Genomic DNA, 20239 nt, shown 5'->3' with positions numbered 1-20239 from the left:
AGAAGGCTGGGGGGTGTGGAGGGGTGCAGGGCAGAGGGCTGGGTGTGTTGGGGGGTTCAGGGCAGAGGGCTGGGACTGTGGGGATGCAGGGCAGAAGGCTGGGTATGTGTTGGGGTGCAGGGGTTCAGGGCAGAGGGCTGGGGGGGTGCAGGGCAGAGGGCTGGGTGTGGGGGGGTTCAAGGGTCAGGGCAGAGGACTGGGGGGTATGGGAGGTGAAGGGCAGAATGCTGAGTGTGGGGGGGGGGTCAGGGCAGAGGACTGGGGTGTGGGGAGTGCAGGGCAGAATGCTGAGTGGGGTGGGGGTGTCAGGGCAGAGGACTGGGGGTGTGGGGGAGTGCAGGGCAGAATGCTGAGTGTGGGGGGGGTCACAGCAGAGGGGTGGGGTGCTCGGCTCGTGGAGGTGCTCCCAGACCCCTGCCCTGAGTGGCTCATGGCAGGCGGCTGGAAGGGAGCTGCCCTATTTCACCCCCTTCCCCCAGGCTCCATCCCTACCTCTCTCTGCGCCCTGTACGGAGCTGCCTGCAGGCTGACGCTCTTCCCCCCTCCCCCTCGCAAGGGCCATCAGCTGATTGGCGCAGGGACGGAGAGGGGGCGGGGCAGGAAAGCATCACGCTGGGGGAAGAAGCGGGGGAGGAGGGAAGCTTGGCTGCCGCAGAACCAAGCTTCTGCCTCCTGCCCCCGCAGGGGAGAGCGGTGGGCAGGGGGGTTGAGTTAGGCTGGGGGCCGGGACCACGGCAGGCAGCTGCATGATGCTCAAAATCGGCTCGCGTGCCATGTTTGGCACGCGTGCCGTAGGTTGCCGACCCCTGGTCTAGATAATACTTAGTCCTACCTTGAGTGCAGGGGACTGGAATAGATGATCTATTGAGGTCCCTTCCAATCCTCTACTTCTATGATTCATCTGCCCTTTGTTGCCTAGTGTCCAGTTTTTTGAGATCCCCCTGTAACTCTTGGCAGTCAGCTTTGGACTTAACTATCTTGAGTATTTTGTATCTGCAAACTTTACTGTTCAGTCTGTTTTCCAGATGAACATGTTGATAGCATTCGTCCCACTACAAATCCTTGGGGAACCCCGCTAATTACCTCACTCCATTGTGAAAACTATTTATCCCTATCCTTTGTTTCCTATCTTTTAACCGATTACTGATCCGAGAGGACCTTCTCTCTTATCCCCTGATTACTTAGTTTCCTTTTGTGAAAGATCTTATCAAAGGCTTTCTGAAAATCCAAGTACACTATACTGACTGGATCACCCTTATCCACATGATTGTTGACACCCTCAAAGAATTTTAATAAATGATTGAGGAATGATTTCCCTTTAGAAAAGAGGTGTTGACTCTTTCCCAACAAATCATATTCATCTATGTGTCTGATAATTCTGTTCTTGTCCTCATCTTCAAGAAGCTTCATAATTCTATGCCTCCCACATAGCCACTCTTGTGGTTTTACTACATCACCCCTTGGCCTTCCTCTCGGCTCATGACGCGCACCTCAGTCTTCCTATGTGTCCACTTCTTTCACAAGTTTCTTTACATTTCTGCCATGCTGCCCTTTATAAATGGAACATTGTCCTCAAACTAGTAAGTAAAGCCACTACCTTGACTTTGACCTGAAATGCCTCCTCAGGACCCACTTGTACTGTGATGCTTACAGTCAAAGGTCAAGTAAATAAGTAGTAGGGATTACTGAGATCCATAACATTTATTTTGTCTTTACATCTTAAGACTAAAAAAAGAGGAAAAAAATGTAAGTATCTGAAACAAACTGATTGCGTACATCACTAGTCTTTGTGACCACATATTCCTATCAGTTACCCTTGTCCCACTTCTTCCAATCACTCTATTTAATCCCTGTACCACTTGTTGATCTTGTGTTAGATCTGATTGTAAACTCTTCAGAGCAGGCATTGTTTTTACTATGTTACTACATCACCTATCACAACGGAGCCCTAAACATAATGCTATTACTACTGCCACCACCAATTCATATCCAAATCTCAAAGTTTCAGTTATTTCAAATAGAATCAAGTTACTTACCAAGCATAGTTGGATAAATATCTACAAGAGATACCACATTTGATAGGTGATGATGAGCTTTAATGTTTGGCCCCATAACTAGAAGAGGAACATGGGAACTTGCTTCATACATGCTCATTTTATAAAACTGCTGATGTTCCATAGCAAGTTCTCCATGATCTGCTGTGAATATAACAATGGTTCTTTTAAGAAGTCCTGTATCACTTAGAGCTGAAATGATCTCACCTGCAACAAAAGAGAGACTTGAAAAAAGTATCTTCAGATATTATGTTAAGCTTCTGCACCTAAAGAGCAGCATGCAAATCCTAAGGGGAGGGGGCCCTTGCTAGCAACTGGGGTGCTGTTGAAAAGCCTTGGAGCTCCTTTGCTTCCCACTGAAAGCAAAGCCTGAGACTCCACTCCTCACTGCAATATCCATTATAGTCTGAGATTGCTGGGGACTGTGAATCCCAGCCTGGGGATGGGGCTGAACCACCACCAAGGACATCTTGAAGGGATGAGAGGCACTCCCTCCCCACAAAGGAGACCAGCCACAGTTCTGGATGGGATCCCATTGCAGCCAACAATACCCAGGGCAATTGGGACAGCAGAGGCCCCCACCCAAAGCATTGGATACTGGGGGTCCTGATTGAGCCCTCACTCTATCCCAGGCACTGGGCTTTTTACCTCTCTTGTGCATGTATCTCCACAGGAGCTACTGCAGCCTCAGATTTATGCAACGGAGAGAGAAAGAGGGGCAGGATCAATGGACGCATGGTAGAAGGGATGGCCGTGATTCAGCAATGTACCTACATATGCGTAACTTGAAGCATGAGTAATCCCACTGACTTTAATGAGACTACTCACATGCTTAAAATTATGTACATACTTTAATACCTTACAGAAGAGGGGCCCTAGTCGAAAGCTACCCTGCGCCACGTATTGCAGCAGCATGATCATTTCAGAATCAGAGGTCCAGGGAGGACTGTTTCTCCATGAGAGACCTGTGTGACCCTCAGTATTGGTCCTTTGTATATATATGACCTAATCATTCTAACATGACAAAAATCATTTAAAGTAACTGTTCCACTTATTGAGAATTCTTGTTCTTTAGATATCACTTTTTAAAATGAAGAAACAAAACACAGTAAATTAAGGCTGATTTTCTTGCATGTATATCTTAAAACAAACTAAGGAAAACTTTGCATGCTTATTTAGATTTAACTTATTTTTTCTTGTAATTTTCAATATGTTGCTATTATATCCAGGGATAAACACGGGAGCATGAGTCATTTTGCATAGGTCATTTTGTTGTCTACTTCATAGTCACAACTGTTGCCCGTTAGCCCAAGCAGTTAGCTAATATTTGGGGCCTTGCTAGGTTGTTTCCATTCAGAGGAGAAATAATGAGAGGAGTCAGGTGTCTGTTTGTGTAGAATCTTTGTAAATAAATAGGATTGCATCAAAGTTCTGTTTCCTGGAGCACAGTAGAAAACAATCAGGAGTCATAGTACAGAAATCCAAGTTTGCCTTTTCAGTGAGTATTCTTCCCAAAAGATCTCTTATGACTTCTTCCAAAGGCCGCACTCACTCTGCTTCTTTGTAGTCTGCTTGCCTTCTCCCTTCTTTTCTGGTTCCTTCACATACAAGGACACTTAATCAAATACCCCCGTCTCTGCATTTGCAATGGCTTGCCAGGAAACCACTTGTGTCACATGGCTTAGCTTCTACTTTGGCATTGCCATGATGTCTGTGTCTTGGGCAGTTGCTTCTATTGTTTCAGCCATCATTAAACAAAGGGCTATTTAATTGCTCCATTGTTTAGCCTGAATGAAGGGTGCTTAGCATATCCATTGACTTTTACCAGGTCTTAACGCTATTAACACCTTTCAACATACAATTACCATCCTGGTCTGAATTCACACTGGTAAGTGAGAACACTCAGTAAAATAGTCCATTAGTAGGCTTGGCAGAACTCGATTTAAAAACAAAAATAACGTCAACAGGTAATATTCATGTTTGTTTAGGCATTTTTTTCTATTTTTATGGATTTTATTTTCACAGTTGCAAGAAATTATAGGGAGGGTCAGACAGTGGGGAAGGGACTCCCTCAGGCAATTTAATGACATCAAAAAATTTAAAGTTTACAACCTATATAACATAAATTGTTATATCACGTGTCAAAATATACAAAGATATATCCTTAAATCAATCTCCAATAAGTTCTCAAGCATGATTTTTCTTTCTTTGCCTATCTGTAAATTTTGATCATCATCAATGGAAATATTTTTTCCATCAGTGAAATCAACATTTACCATCCAAAAATCTAATCCTTCCAAGTCTGACAGCAATATGCTAAGCCATCCAGTTCTTTTGCACATGCATCATTTATGTCAGGGGTGGCCAACCTGTGGCTCTGGAGCTACATGAAGCTTTTCAGAAGTTAATATGCAGCTCCTTGTACAGGCACCGACTCCGGAGCTGGAGCTACAGGCACCTACTTTCCAATGTGCTGGGGGGTTCTCACTGCTCAACCCCTGGCTCTGCCCCCACTCCACCCCTTCCCGCTCCCTCCCCCTCTGAGCCTCCTGCATGCCACGAAACAGCTGATTGGGAGGTGCGAGGAGGGACGGGGAGGTGCTGATCGGTGGACTGCTGGTGGGCGGGAGGCGCTGGGAGTGGGGGGGGAATTGATGGGGGGCTGCTGACGTATTACTGTGGCTCTTTGGAAATGTACATTGGTAAATTCTGGCTCCTTCTCAGGCTCAGGTTGGCCACCCCTGATTTATGCAATATCTAGGAAGCTATTTTACACATAACTTTGAGTAACTCTACAAAAGGCTAGCCTGATCAGAGTTATCTACTAACAGCTTCAAATCTCTTTTCTGTATTATTATTCTGGAAGATTACCTACCAAGCATGGCATCCGTCTCTGCACACATAGCATAATAAAATGCTCTGATATCTCTGATTTCTTTCCTTGTAAACTGCCCAGTGCAATTCTTGGTGTAAGAAGAATAAAAATCTACTGGGTGCATGTCTGAAAGAGGAGGCCATTTTGGAATTTTAATGGCTTCATATGTCACCTAAAAACAAGAGGAAATTAAATTATTTTGGCAAGTGAGTTTAATGCTTTTACAATGGATTTGAGAAAAACATTAGTTTAAATCAGAAATTCTCAAACTGTGGTCCATGCAGCACCTGCTTATTATCTGTTACATATTCCTGCCACTTTCTCTTTGTTTTCTAGATACTTTTACAGATATTCAATCACCACCTTGCAAAGAAGAGCCTGGACTCTGGTAAAAATCAGCTGGAAAACTGGAGTAGGACCCAGCTGCATGTGATCTGCCAGCTGATATCTTAAAAAAGATAAAGGGCATAATCTTTTTGAACTATATTCAGTAACTAATCTCAGAAGTGTGGGCATAGCATCACATAAAAGAAAAATGTTGTACCATGTGCTGCCATAGGACTAGGTGTCATCTTGGAAAATAGATCAACATGGCAATTTACTCTTTCTGGGAAAATCTCCAGAAGAGCTGGCATGAAATCTTGGAAAAAGAATTCACATGGGTAGTCTAATTTTCAAATATATACTGGATATATAAATTCTGGCATTTGGATGCTCAGATTGGCATTTAGGCCAGTTTTATGCCTTGTGCCGATTTAAATGCCATGGTCTATAATGGATAGTTTCTATTTAGGCACCCACATTTGCAAACTGGGCCCTGAATATAAAAATAAGCATTGCCGTTTGACTCAGATTTTAAAATGTTTTTTTTTTTTTTTTTACTGCGCAAGAATTATTTATTTCTAAATTATATATTTAGAACGGTGAATTACATACTACACAATGTGAAACCTCTATGACTTGAAAAACAAAGTAAAAAAAGTTTATTAAAACTTCCATGATCTTACTAATTAATAATCACAGCTGAAGGCAGGATTGACAAGTCCCAAGTCACAATGTAGTAGCAGGTCCTGGGAGGCTTACATGCATTTTAGGAAGGCAATGGAGACTGGGCTGGTGACACTTGGCACCTCAGAATGAATTAATAAAACTGACACATCAGGGCTTGTACAGCAAGTATTTACAGCATACAGTAAATATCATCCCAAGAAACAAATTCATCATCAACAGAACTTACTTTTTATTCTTGATAAAAATACCACAATATAGACAAAACTCCACAGGCTCCAATGACTTTAGATTCTAAATATGTATGTATGTGTCCTAGTGGTAGAGGAATATTGACAGAAATTGTGATAAAGGACAAGCAAGGTACATCTGGAGTCTCCATTGCTCATGTATTTAATGCTGATGGGGTGCTGAAGCATCAGAGATAGAAGAGTTCAACAGTGGAGAGAGTTCCCCAAACTCTAGCTAGTGCTACAGACTCCCCACAGCTGCCACTGAAATGTCATTTCCATTACCTTTTCTTGATTAAATACACTATTATCGGGCTAATTAAGAAGGGAACAAAACCAGCCTCCAACTCCACCTATCAGCTAACAGTATTCTGTTTCAAGCCAGGGCATGTTGCAGAGATAGCAATTCTCTGTTGAATGAATCCTTGTCCATAGACAAGAGAAGTACATCCATATTCACCCTGTTAGACCTCTCTTCAGAAGTCGGTACCTTTAATCACCACATACTATAGTCCCACCTTTAAGAGGTTACAGGGTGATACAGAAACACTTTGAAATGCCTTAACTTCCTCCTCTCAGACCAAACCAGAGAGAAATTATGGCCATTCATGCCAACATTGCCAAAGCCCTCACCTCCCACAAAATTCAATATTCTCTCCCTTATTATCCAACATTTATATGAAGTCATTAAAAGAGCTGGTGAGACAGCAAGGTCTGAAGTGCCAGCAGCATACATTGACAACACCTAGCTCTTTATCTCCTTTACATCAAACATAAACAGCAACAGCTCCAAGTTTTCTCAGTGCCTTAATGAAATGAGAAACTGGATACAGCTGAATTCAGGCAAGAGTGGAATATCAGTGGGGAGAGAGAAGTTCCTCAAACAAGGTTGTTCTTCTAGAACATTTCCCATTATTCAAGGCCTCTGCCCTCACATTAAGTCAACATCTGTGACTGGCCAGAAGATTGAACTCCTCCTATAGGCCTTCGACCTGACCATAGTGATCCATTAAATTAACGATCTCTATGCTGGATTGTTGCAACTCGTATCCAGGAACAAAGCCATGTGCCCTGGAAAAGCATCAATCCCTACAAAATGCAGCAGACCATCTGCTTAGCAACACAGAGTACCAGAAACATCATGCTGATGCTTCACTCTGCAGTAGCTACCCCTTGAATATAGAATTTAATTCAAGGTCTCTGTCCTCATATTCAAAGATCTCCATGAGATTGCTCCTAGCTACTTGAGAGACCATGTCTTTCTCCATAACCATGACAACTGTGTTCAGCTGGAACCATGAAATAGTCAACAAATGGGGGAGGGTGGCTCGTAAAACCAGGGAAAAAAAATCTTCACAGGAGCTGGCCCTAGCTTATGTAACTCCCTCCTGTAACAGATCAGAATGACCACAGGCTTTCCTGCATTCAAAACTAAATGTAAAAACACATCTCATTGACTTTGCTTTCCCTTAACATGGTGCTCTCACATACAACTCAAAATAAAACAATACATTTTTGAAAAATTAAAAAAAAAGTCATAATAATCTAACTACTTTTTCCCAGGCAAAGAATGAAGAAAGAGTGTGATTGTTATTTTTATTTTTAAATGCTTGAAAGGGTATCAGATATTATGGTAAGGAGGGGGGCATCAAATTACATAGGTAAACTGACTTTACAACACCTCAGTAGTAAAGACTGGGCAGATAAATGCAGTCTCTTCAAAGTCTACTGCTGAGTTACTGGGTTGTGTGAAATCTTGTTGCCATTTAGGCAGTGGGAGCCATGGTAACTAATCGAGAGAGTTTTGTGACAATAGTAAAACTGCAGTTGTGGACAATACAAGAGGTAGATAAACAGAAATTGTTCATTCTTTCTCCTAGAGAAAATGGTATCTGCTGATTTCCTACACATGGAAGTAGCTAGATTTTTCTTAGCATTAGAATGAAAAATTGAAAGAGCTAGATTAGTAACCAAAGCATCAGGTAACAGAAAAGACAAAAAGTTACATTGTGCAAGGCCACTGATGTAGCACCTTTGCAGCCATTCTGGGTTAAGATCAACCTGTCAGCACAGAATTCAGACACAATTTGATTTTATATAGCATCTCTTGTACCCAAGTTGCTACCAAATGCTTTACAAAACAATGAGCTAGAGACTAGGAGTGCAAGGATTGTACAGGCAAACACCATTAAGTGTCCAGTTTACTATACACTCCTTTTGGAATCTGAAATCGTTTTATTGAGTCGGGGAATATTGGCCAAGAGAGACTGGAGTTGTCACCTTCTTTTTTCACTTCTACCTGGGTAACCTTAAGAAGTGTGCTTAACATCTCATCCACAGATGTCCTTACAAGTGCACTATAATATCAGAATTGGGTCTGAGCCCAAGTTTGATGTGAATTACACAGTGTGCGAAATAAGGTACTGTACATACTAAATGCAGTTACAAATTTGTTTTGATTTAAGTTTCTGTACATTTTCACATACCTTTTCAAGCCAATAGGGAGATGTTAGAAATGTAGAGGACCCAAAATTTTCCCCTGTAGAGGGTGACGGGTATGGATGTGGTAAATTTAATCCCAAGTAAAGAACAAATGGTTGACTAAAGTTAGTGGCTTCTTTCCTTATCCAACTTGCTGCTTTATCAGTATTCTGCCAATCTTCTTCCATTACTCTCACAAATGTCTTGTTGCCAGTAAGATTCACCATGGGTCTGCCTTCTTGTCTGAGCAGGAAATCAACATCCCTTGTCCAAGCTTCCACACGGTTACTGAAAATACAAGACTGCATTCAGTGGAAAGCATTTCCTTCTCTTTTCCTGCCACTAAACATCTAGTAATATCACCTCAGTTTTAAAATCTTAGTTTTAGGTTTTCAGTTTTAGAATATTTTTCTAAATTTGCAACTGCATTTTATTTGCATATTTCTATATATTAGTGTTATTAGATTCAAATAACCAAAGCTAAACTATATATTCATCACTTTAGTTAATATTTTTTCAATTTGGAATCTTTTTTTCTTATTCCTGGTCATTTCATGCCAGAGGGCTCTTTCTCCTGCCTCTGATCCACCTCCCAGTTCTACTTCGGCAAATGAACATATAGACACAGCACTTCCAAACCTTGTTGCCACATCTTCACTTAAGAGATTCTCTTCACTTTTTGCTATGGCTTCATCGCTCATTCTACCTGCTGCATCTAGTCTTGAATTTTTATTATGTAATCTTATTTTCTACTGGACTCTTTCAACCACCTAGAGTATCACATCTTTTGAAACCATACCATTTTATTTTGGATTCTATGATACCACTTTTTGTAACACTTCCACTTTGGACTAAATCCTCTACTGACTTTCCTTGTGCAACCCCGCTGACTCCAGATGATAACATTATCAGAGAAAGGGGAAGGAGGCAATGGAGTCCCAAGAGGCATAAATGAAACAAGTTTCATTATCAAATATGTTTTGAGACAGATTTTCAGACAACTACAGTTACTGAATCTCTAAAATCCTGAGAAATCTGAGCTGCAGAGGACTTACTCTGACAAGAAACGAAATGACACCAGAAGTATCATAAACAAAGACTGGAGAGTGCCACTCCACCTTAGAAACTTACTTAGGAAGAACCTTTTAAAAAAGGTTCTTCCTATGTCATTCAAGGAATGATAAAAGAAAGTATATAGTAGCAGATTCCTCAGGACTTGAGCCATGTAGTTTTGTTAAAGTATAGTGCCAATTATATTTTAAAGAACATTCATTTACTTTTTCTTCCTCATTTAGAATTTTACAAATAAGTTTTTAACTTTAGCAAAACCTTTGTATCTCACCTTTATCAATAAAACAATTTTAGGTCTTTTTAAATCTTGTGTAGTTATCTGCATTTTCAAGGTAAACAAATGTTTGCTATGCTTAACTGAGTTACTCAGTAGGAGATATATTTATTGAACCTAATTTTCAAAAGTGTGATGAGGAGTACTACCCCTTTACAGGACAGTCTTCCATTTATGGCCAAAACAGGCAGGAGGGCAATGAAAAAGCATGCTGCCCTATCCTGGGACTGTATATAAATAAAAGAAAGCTGAGCAAGATAGAAAGGGATGAGAAGCCAAGCTGGCTGCTATAGGTTGCAGGACCCGGGACACTAGCTGAACCTGGGCCTTAGAGACGTTGTTTTCTGACTAAGTTTGGTTGCTCTGACTCAAGGCTCTGACATAAGTGCTGTATGAACTTGGTTAAGCTGCTCCTTCCCTGACTTGATGCCTGCCTGTTCCATAGAACAAGAAAAGAACTAGGAATTCTGCTGCCAGGGGTTGGTTTGGAGGACTTAAGGGGTCAGTTTGATTTTTGCCTCCCAGTTCTTGCATACTGTACAGTTAGGCATCCATTGCATGCACAAAGAGGTGTGTGCAATTATGGTTTAGATTTTTTGTGCATACTGTATACTATATTCAATGTAATATTGAACTTAAAACGTATATATATCTCCACATAAAGTTAGTTTGGGGCTTGGGAGAAAAGGAATGGAACAGGTCACTCTCCAGTACTGGAGCAGTGGGAAGAGGTGTTGACAGTTCCCAAAGGAAAACAAATCTTCAGGCAGAGAGAGGGAATTGCTGCAACAAAAAGAATGGCAGAGAAATAAATGGGGCAACCTCTATGCCCCATAAAATGCACCATTAACTACATTTTTATCCACAGATTGAAAGGAAGTAAATACTAATGGAGCGTCAAACCAATTGAAAGCAGAAATATGTATTTTCTGCTATAATACATCATACAATTTTAATTAAACCACAGTCGAACCTCAGGCAATTTGTTTAAAGGGGTCATCTTCTCTGCAAAGAAGACATGAGAGATCCACAAACTGTAAACAAAGACTAAATTATCAGATGTCAGAGTTCAGGTGGAAAATGAGTTACCAACTAGAATTTAAAAGTTTTGAAATGAATCTTAAACAATTGCTTATAACACTCATAATGAGAAAGTAGGATCATACCTCCTTTGCTGACAGATGGTACTCCAAAGATAGCAACTTAGACAGCGAATGAATGAAGAGATAAAGGATAGAAATATAATGTTGCTTAATAATGAAGAGAAAATCTTAAAAGCTGGAATCATTACTATTGTATAAGTGAAAACATATAAAAGGTCACTGTCAAGTAATTTAGTTCCCAACTGAAATATTTTAAATAAAATTCTTACATGTCTATAGCACCCTTCATTCAAAAGGGCCTCCAGTATAAATATACAACATTGCTAAAACGTAGTCACTACAGTACTTTGATGGAAGGATAACAGCTATCTGACAAGCAACAGTGGTGATTGGGAAATTTTGGCCAATGCCTACATTATAACCTTCCTCATTTCCTTTTGATATAAATACTGAATTTTTTCAAACAGCTGAAAAGCATCATGGTTTATGTTAGTAACAATGAAGAGTCTGTCCAAATGTGTTCAACTCCTGTGATGCTCAGGTGCTGTAAACTGAACTTAAACTGGTCACTGATTTCCCCTGTGTGTGAGAGATCTCTGTTGGTGTAAAGGTGGAGGCGGCAGTATATGTGCCTCGTACTCCAGCCAGGGTTGTTGAAAGCGGGTTCGGGCCCCGGTAAAAAAAATTTTCGGGCCCCCCAGCAAGGGTGGACCAGCTAAGCAGGGTCAATGAAGCCAGGGAAGCAGGGCCCCAGGCCCCCTTCTGGACCGCCAGGCCCCAGTAATTTGTACTGGCTTCCCCCACCCCTCGTCGTCCCTGATTCCAGCTGCATATCTCTGGCATAAGCAGGAAGGAGAACTTACTGGGTGAGCTGAGGGTGACAGGAGTCAGTCAGTAGTAGAAGGGGGTGTGCTATAGCTAAGCTCACCTATACCTGACCTCCTTGTGGCATTACAGAGCTTACATCAAATGTGGAAGTTACAGCAACAAAGTGCCTTCTTAACTGCTGGAGCCTGACAGTCAGGGACCTGGCTGAAACTGGCTTCCTGCAGCTGTCACTGTCCACAATATCAAAGAATTGACACTCTTGTCTACTGGATAAGATGTAGAACTGTGTCAGTCATTAAAAAGTCATGGCTCTTTTTGGAAGAATAGCAGTTAGTCCCAATTTCCTTGACAAATTCAAAGTAACTTAGTTACATTCTGCCACATACATTTCCCATGTAGATACAACTGGATACAGGTTTCTGCTGAGCACTGTTAAACACCTGCCATGTTCCAACCCATTTCAGTGCTTGGTGATGTCATCCCTATATAACACAGTACAGAGCAGTCAACTCTGTTCAGTGGCTCATAGAAAAAAAAAGGCACGGCCCCTACTTCAAAACAAGTGTACAATCTACTTTCAAATATGATGCAATAATGTGGGTCACAAAGCAGTATGAAGGTGAGGATAAGGACCACGTTTACATCAATGACATTATGTAGTCACTGAGCAAGGCTAGCACACAGCATGATAGGACAAACATTTTAAAAATTTGATTTGTATATTAGCCCAGGATGTGTGTTCCATCTGTATGTTCCACACTGGATTCAAAGCACAGCCAAAGAGTCATCAAAGCAGACATCGCTGGTGAACTGGAAGAGACAGAGTCACGGATCAGATACAGACTGTCTCTAAATGACCTCAAAAGCATGTGGTGAAGTTTCTAAAGCATTTCACGATCTTTAGCAGAAAGGTGTTTGTGATATTTGGGGGGATCACCCAGACCAGTAAAGGGTTCTGTCATCACCTGCCTTGAAAATCTGGGTGCCTTAATGCTATGGCTCAGAGCTGACACACACCAGTAGCCAAGAATAAGAATTAACACCTCACCCAGACATCCACCGCAAGTTACTGATAGCGGGGTGACCCCAATAGCCTTTCTGGTCATGAGTCTCCCCAAATCTATTCCCTGAGTTCTTAACAACAAAACACTCAGACTTTTCCCTTCTGGTTCACCATCCCTGAAGAAGGGAAACCTGCCTCCCCATTATCAGTCCACTTGGGCTGGGACACTCCACCAAGATTGCACAATATAGACCTGCTTAGGGTAAAAATAAACAAAACGTTTATTTAATAGAAAAATCACAGATTCAAAGATGAAATAGTACGTGTTTTCTTATTCTTATAAGTTACACAGAAAATAAACATGAAGACACAACCTCAGGCTTTATGATTCTGTATTTGTTAAATTCCCTTCTCTAATACTCCCTACCTATTGCCTCTGAACAGTTTCCCAACATGCCCTTTGTCTTAGAGAAGATCCAGTGTTTCAGACAGCAGCTTGCTTAGATGCTAGTCCTCAGTTTTTGAATATGCTTCACTTTAAACGTGTTCTCTTTTAAAAAGGTTTGCAGTTTTTGTTCTCTCATGCTCTGAGACTATGGCAATTCATGGCTATGCAAAGCAGGGGAAACTCCCTCCTTCCTTAATTTTGCAAGACTGGGGTTTTCTTTTTAGTTTCAGTGTCTTTCCATTAACTTTAATGATCCAGGACCAGTCCTATTCAACATATTCATAAGTGATCTGGAAAAAGGGGTAAACAGTGAGGTGGCAAAATTACTCAAAATAGTTAAGTCCCAGGCAGACTGTGAAGAGCTACCAAAGGATCTCTCAAAACTGGGTGATCGGGCAACAAAATGGCACATGAAATTCAACGTTGATAAATGCAAAGTAATGCACACTGGAAAACATAATCCCAACTATATATATACACAATGATGGGGTCTAAATTAGCTGTTACCACTCAAGAAAGATCTTGGAGTCATTGTGGATATTTCTCTGAAAACAGCCACTCAATGTGCAGTGGCAGTCAAAAAAGCAAACAGAGTGTTGGGAATCATTAAGAAAGGGATAGATAATAAGACAGAAAATATCATATTGCCTCTATATGAATCCATGGTATGCCCACATCTTGAATACTGCGTGCAAATGTGGTTGCCCCATCTCAAAAAAAGATATATTGGAATTGGAAAAGGTTCAGAAAAGGGCAACAAAAATGATCAGGGGTATGGAACAGCTTCCGTATGAGGAGAGATTAATAAGACTGAGACTTTTCAGCTTGGAAAAGAGACAACTAATGGGGGTTATGACTGACGTTTATAAAATCATGACAGGAAGTGTTATTTACTCCTTCTCATAATACAAGAAATAGGGGTCACCAAATTAAATTAATAGGCAGCAGGTTTAAAAACAAACAAAAGGAAGTATTTTTTCACATAACGCAGTCAGTCTGTGAAACTCTTTGCCAGAGGATATTGTGAAGACCAAGATTATAACAGTGTTCAAAAAAGAACTAGATAAGTTCATGGAGGACAGGATCCATCAATCGGTATTAGCCAGGATGGGCAGGGATGGTGTCCCTAGCCTCTGTTTGCCAGAAGCTGGGAATGGCGACAGGGGATGGATCACTTAATGATTACTTGTCTTGTTCATTCCTTCTGGGGAAGCTGGCATTGGCCACTGTCGGAAGACAGGATACTGGGCTAAATACTTTGGTCTGACCCAGTATGGCCGCTCTTATGTCCAGCATGGCCTTTCCCTGTGTTGTACAATGCTAGGGGCTTGGAGTTAGTTTCGTGGACATAGCAAGCCTGAGAGGTGCCCCTCCTTGCCTGACAGCTTCCCCACACAGCTGTGAAGTGATGCTGTGGTTGCATCCTAGTTACAATTACAAATGTCCACACATATATACATGTATACATTCATAACCATAACCTGTGTACATATCTCCTAAGGACCATCAAATTCAGAACATTACAAGCCTTCATAAATGACCTTACTTGATATATTTATACACAATAACACTGTATACAAGCAGCAAAGAATCCTGTGGCACCTTATAGACTAACAGACGTTTTGCAGCATGAGCTTTCGTGGGTGAATACCCACTTCTTCGGATGCAAGACTGTATACAAGTTGATTCGATTGTTCATTCTTTGGGGTTCAGACCCCTTATGGCATCTGAACCTTGATTGTCACCATGTTATTTAATAAAATATTGTTCACAAAGGAAAAAAATCTTTAAGACATCTGTTTCCCTGAAAATGTTCTCAAAAGAAAAAATGTAGAGAGACACCCACACACTCTTTATTCTAAAGAGTATTTATGAAATTAAATATGTAATTCAATGTATTACTTTCAAATTGCAGGCAGCTGGGCTGTACTGGGGGTCTAGTGGCAGTACAACAAACTACTACACAGACAATTTAAATTTGGCTCCCCAGTTCAGTCCTTTGTTATGGGCTTGTAAATCTGGGAAAACTGCTGAGATAACAATCAATTCCACTCCCTAACTGGCCAGAAGAATCCTCATATGTCCAGAACATATTGTTTCCATAGAATTCCCACTTCCTGCTGGCCTGGAGAGTAGAAGTGAACCGTGATCTTCTGAAGAACAAGAAATATTAATTTAGGATGAAATTCTCCCCTGTACAGAGGGCCAGCAGAAGGCCTGTAGCCCACTTAAGCTCCCAAAATGGTGGACAGGCCTTATGCTAGCCCTTCGTACACAAGTGAACTTCACCTTTAATGTAATATTCTGATTATTCTGTATTATAACTTTCAAGGGGCTGTAATACAATCAGAGTTCATAAGCCCTTTCTCTCCCCAAAAGTTATGTTGTTACACTTTAAAAAGTGAGATTACACATGCACATATATATTATAAAGTTTGCGGATGATACTAAGCTGGGAGGGGTTGCAAGTGATTTGGAGGACAGCATTATAATTCAAAATGATCTGGACAAACTGGAGAAATGGTCTGAAGTAAATAGGATGAAATTTGGTAAGAACAAATGCAAAGTACTCCACTTAGGAAGGAACAATCAGTTGCATACATACAGAATGGGAAATGACGGCCTAGGAAGGAGTACTGTGGAAAGGGCTCTACAGGTCATAGTGGACCACAAGCTAAATGTGAGTCAACAGCGTAACACTGTTGCAAAAAAAAGCAAACATCATTCTGGGATGCATTAGCAGGAATGTTGTAAGCAAGACATGAGAAGTAATTTTTCCGCTCTACTCCACACTGATTAGGCCTCAGCTGGAGTATTGTGTCTAGTTCTGGGCACCATATTACAGGAAAGATGTGGACAAATTGGAGAAAGTCCAGAGAAGAGCAACAAATATGATTAAAGGTATAGAAAACCTGACCTATGAGGGAAGACTGAACAAGTTGGATTTGTTTAGTCTGGAAAAGAGAAGACTGAGACTGGACATAACAGTTTTCAAGTACATAAAAGGTTGTTACAAGGAGGAGGGAGAAAAACTGTTCTTCTTAACCTCTGAGGATAGGACAAGAAGCAATGGGCTTAAATTGCAGCAAGGGAGGTTTAGGTTGGACATTAGGAAAAACTTCCTAACTATCAGGGTGGTTAAGCACGAGAATAAATTGCCTAGAGAGGTTGTGGAATCTCCATCATTGTCTAACCTGCTCTTAAAAATCTCCAAATACCTGTCAGGGATGGTCTAGACTCTAGAGAATACAGTGCAGGGGACTGGACTTGATGACCTCTCAAGATCCCTTCCAGTCCTATGATTATTCTGCAACCGATCTTCAGCTGGTGTAATCTGGCACAGCTCTGTTAATTTCAAGGGAGCTATGCTGAGTTACAGCTGCAGAAGAGCTGGCCCTTTATTTGTATATTCTTCTATTAGCCATACTCCTCAAATCTGATTAATCATGCAACAGTGACAGATGCCTGGTAGCTGCCAGGATCATGCTATGATGCATGATTTAATATGGTTGTATCTGATCACATACTTCCTGCACATTTAAGAAATAGAAACTTCACATTTGCAAAGATTATTTTTTCTTATCAATGCCCTAACTGCAACAGTTTCCTAGGACAAAAGGAAGTTAGTTTTCCTGGTATTTTATTTAAAAAAATGAACAGACCATATTCTTTGTCAGGTAAGTGTCAGTTAATAGATATATGTAGGCTTGGAAGGATTAGATTTTTAATCGGTAAATGTCGACTTCACCGTACATACACAAACCACTGAAAAAATACTTCCGTTGATGCTAATCAACATTTACAACTAGGCAAAGTAAAACAAAAATGCTGCTTGAGAACTCAGAGTTTGATTTAAGGGTATTCACTTTGTATATTTTGACTTGTGATGTTGACAATTTCTGTTTTAACAGTTATAAAGCTTTAACTTTTTGAATCTCAACCTCTACTGTCTTTAAATATTATGCAGTGGTGGGTGGGACACAAAAAACTTCCCACAACTGTGAAAATTTAAATAGATAAATATTGAAAAAAAGTTTAAAAGTAAACATTGATATCCATAAAAATTATATATAAAAAAATCAAATTCTGCCAAACCTAGATATATGTTTAGGGCAAACTCTTGCTCTGTAATTCAAAACAGAAGCAACTGCATGTTGTATGGATCAAATCTATATTTTTGAAATATCCATCTCTCTATTGAGCCTAACAGTCATACATCACATACTGAGAGGACAGCTCTGTTTCTCTTTGCAAGCCTTCTCTTTACCAGGAAACCAAAGCAACAGGACTGCGCTAATTAACTCAACATGCAACAGTAACCTTCCTTATATCTATTCCACACTATTTATAGATTATTTAATTGGCTAGTTAGACTTTTTAAATGTCTACATAGATGCAATTAGAATGAGACACATTTTTCTCTAATAAAAAATCATGAGTTTTTTTTTTAGTTTTCAATTAGAGAGAAATGTATTAAATTTTAAAATTCCACTTACGTATACACTAAAAAAGGCTGACTCACCATGTATTTGTTTTCATTTATTCTCAACCTCCACCCACTTTTGTTCAAGCAACAGTAAGGGTTTGATCCTGTGAAGTGCTGATCCCCCTCAACTCCCACTAAATAGAAATCTGAGAAGGCTCAGTAACTTGCAAAAGGCTTTCAGCATAGCAGGTTCAGGGCATAAACCATAAAGATAAACACTGACTAAAATCACTGAGCTTGATTCACCACTATGTTACTCAAGTTTATCAGTGCAGAACCATTGGTGTATAATATTTTGTATTACTACTGAATCTACCTCGAGCTCCTGAAAATTCAGCTCTGGGTGACTAAACAATCATGATAATATACAAATTAATAATAATAATCTCCTCTGTATATCAGTTTTGCTTGCTTTCTTTTTCTTAAATAAATTTAAGTACGTTGGCTTCTTAACTGTTCTAAACAAACCTGAGCATTTTAGGGTTTATTTAGCAGTATAGAACAAGCAGCGATGAAATTTCATAATGGACTGTGGAGCAAGGCAGAAAGTAAAAACAACAAATTAATATTTTTTGCTCCATGATTTTTTCCATCATAGAGAATTAAAATTTCTCAATTATCCAAACTTTATTCAGCTATCTAGTCAAACTGTCATTCAACTTTACTGTAGTATGGAAACAACCTAGAAAACAAATCTGGAAATGAAACAGAATTTTAAAGGATTATACTAAAATAGTTCTACTGGCAGCAGGTTAACACAAATTCATTTCTTTCCCCTAGCAAAGGAGGAATTCCAAACGGGTAGATTGAGGCACAGGCACTATAGGTCTATGTCTATGACCCCTTGAGCCATGTTATTACATCAGACCCTCAATTTTCATAAAGAAGTTACTAATCCTAATGGCTACCAAAAAAAAGCTTGAATGTGCGACCTAACTGTAACCAATGTAGTGACATCTGCCCAAATCTGGTCACGCTGAAACAGCATCTCAGAGCTGTGAATTTCCCTGTGTATCAATAAGGAGCATCAACTCCAAGATCCATTGCCTTGGAGGTGTTTCATCAACACCACAACAACACAAGACTGTATGGCAGAAGGAGAAAAATTCAGTGTGCCTGCTCACCCAACCACTGAGGCAGATAAACTTTGGCTGCTGAGGTAAGTATTCAGGCCCTCCCCTGACCATGCTGTTCCCAGAGGAGGAGGCCTCCAGCTAAAGCTCCTCTGGCGTTAAGGGGGCTCCAAACCACTACCTCTCTCTCTAGGGTGGGAGGGTGACTCCTTTCTGCTGTGTGTGTGTGTGTGGGGGGGGGACGATATGGGGGCCCTAATTGCCTTAATCTGGCTCTGTAATAGTGTAAAGGATCATCTGTAATAGTGATGAGGATCACCTATTTTATTCATTTTACACCCTTTCAAGCCTTTGGAATGAGACCCATATCTTCCTGAAGCTTTTGGCTCTGGGAGCAAGAACAGGGATTCAGTGTTAAATCTGGAGCCCAGATCTGTGGGTCTGACCAAGTTTTCTTCACCATAGCCACTGTTGTGCTCCGATAATCTTGTGGGAAGCTAGAAAATCATTTAACTTCTATCATGAATTAGTGTAAATTACAGCAGCCCGGGGACTACTCTATCTTGCAACATTCTCTTAGGAGCCCATTACGATGGTTGGAGATCACCTGGACTTCAAAGCACTTTCTTCCCCAGGGACAGGAACCAAGAGGTTGGATTTAGAATGGGTAATTCCATTTGCATTACAGGTGGGGATGCATCTACCCAAGAGTGGCACAAAGGGGACAGATGAGGGGCAGAATCTGGTCCTGGCTCTTTTTATGTAGCCATGCAGAAAATTTTCATCTTTCAAAGTAATTTGCACTTGCCTTAAATAATTTTATTCTAGACATGCCTGCAAAAGAATGAATCACCCACATAACCATTTATTTCTTGCATTACCTAGCACAAACTCTGACCCATTGCTTTCTCAAAGAAAGAGTCTGCGAAGGTGCATTTGAGGTATTTGTATACAGTTAAGATCGGCTATGCTTTTTAAAAAGTATGAATAGCCACAGTACTCAACAAGTTAGCCATGCACATCTTTAACCTACAAAAATACAAACATATGTAAATGGTTTTCTTCCTTTACAATTAGTTTTACAGCTCTTAACATGGCACAGTGAGGATTTAAATCATACACATAAACCAGTTTAAGAACCAAAAATGAAAAAGGGATGTTTTTTAATCCTTTTACAAGTAGATTATTGTTACATATGCTGTCCATGCATCTATTTCTTACTGAAAAAGAAAGACAAATTCATCAGAGGTTCTGTAATGATAAAACCTGAAGGTACAGCAGGGCACATATATTCATAGTTCAGAT

The 20239-nt window shown here is 40.5% G+C and overlaps 1 protein-coding gene across 2 annotated transcripts in view; it reads right to left on the bottom strand.

The window, feature by feature from the left end:
• ARSK (arylsulfatase family member K) overlaps positions 1 to 20239 on the bottom strand; it is a 50997-nt gene that overhangs the window by 18385 nt on the left and 12373 nt on the right. Inside the window, exons 4-7 of one of the 2 annotated variants that reach the window (XM_039543331.1) lie at positions 8654 to 8936; positions 4930 to 5101; positions 2037 to 2261; positions 1557 to 1725 (exon numbers count right to left, since the gene is read on the bottom strand). In XM_039543331.1, the coding sequence (XP_039399265.1) occupies positions 1661 to 1725; positions 2037 to 2261; positions 4930 to 5101; positions 8654 to 8936 (745 nt within the window). In that variant the 3' untranslated portion in view covers positions 1557 to 1660. Of the gene's footprint in view, positions 1 to 1556; positions 1726 to 2036; positions 2262 to 4929; positions 5102 to 8653; positions 8937 to 20239 lie in introns of those variants that run through there. The other variant, XM_039543329.1, reaches the window with a different exon arrangement.

Source organism: Mauremys reevesii, linkage group 6 (assembly GCF_016161935.1).
Source record: "Mauremys reevesii isolate NIE-2019 linkage group 6, ASM1616193v1, whole genome shotgun sequence".
NCBI classification, from domain to species: Eukaryota; Metazoa; Chordata; order Testudines; family Geoemydidae; genus Mauremys; species Mauremys reevesii.
The sequence above is the reverse complement of the archived record's forward strand: the minus strand, read 5'-3'. Positions and strand labels throughout refer to the sequence as shown.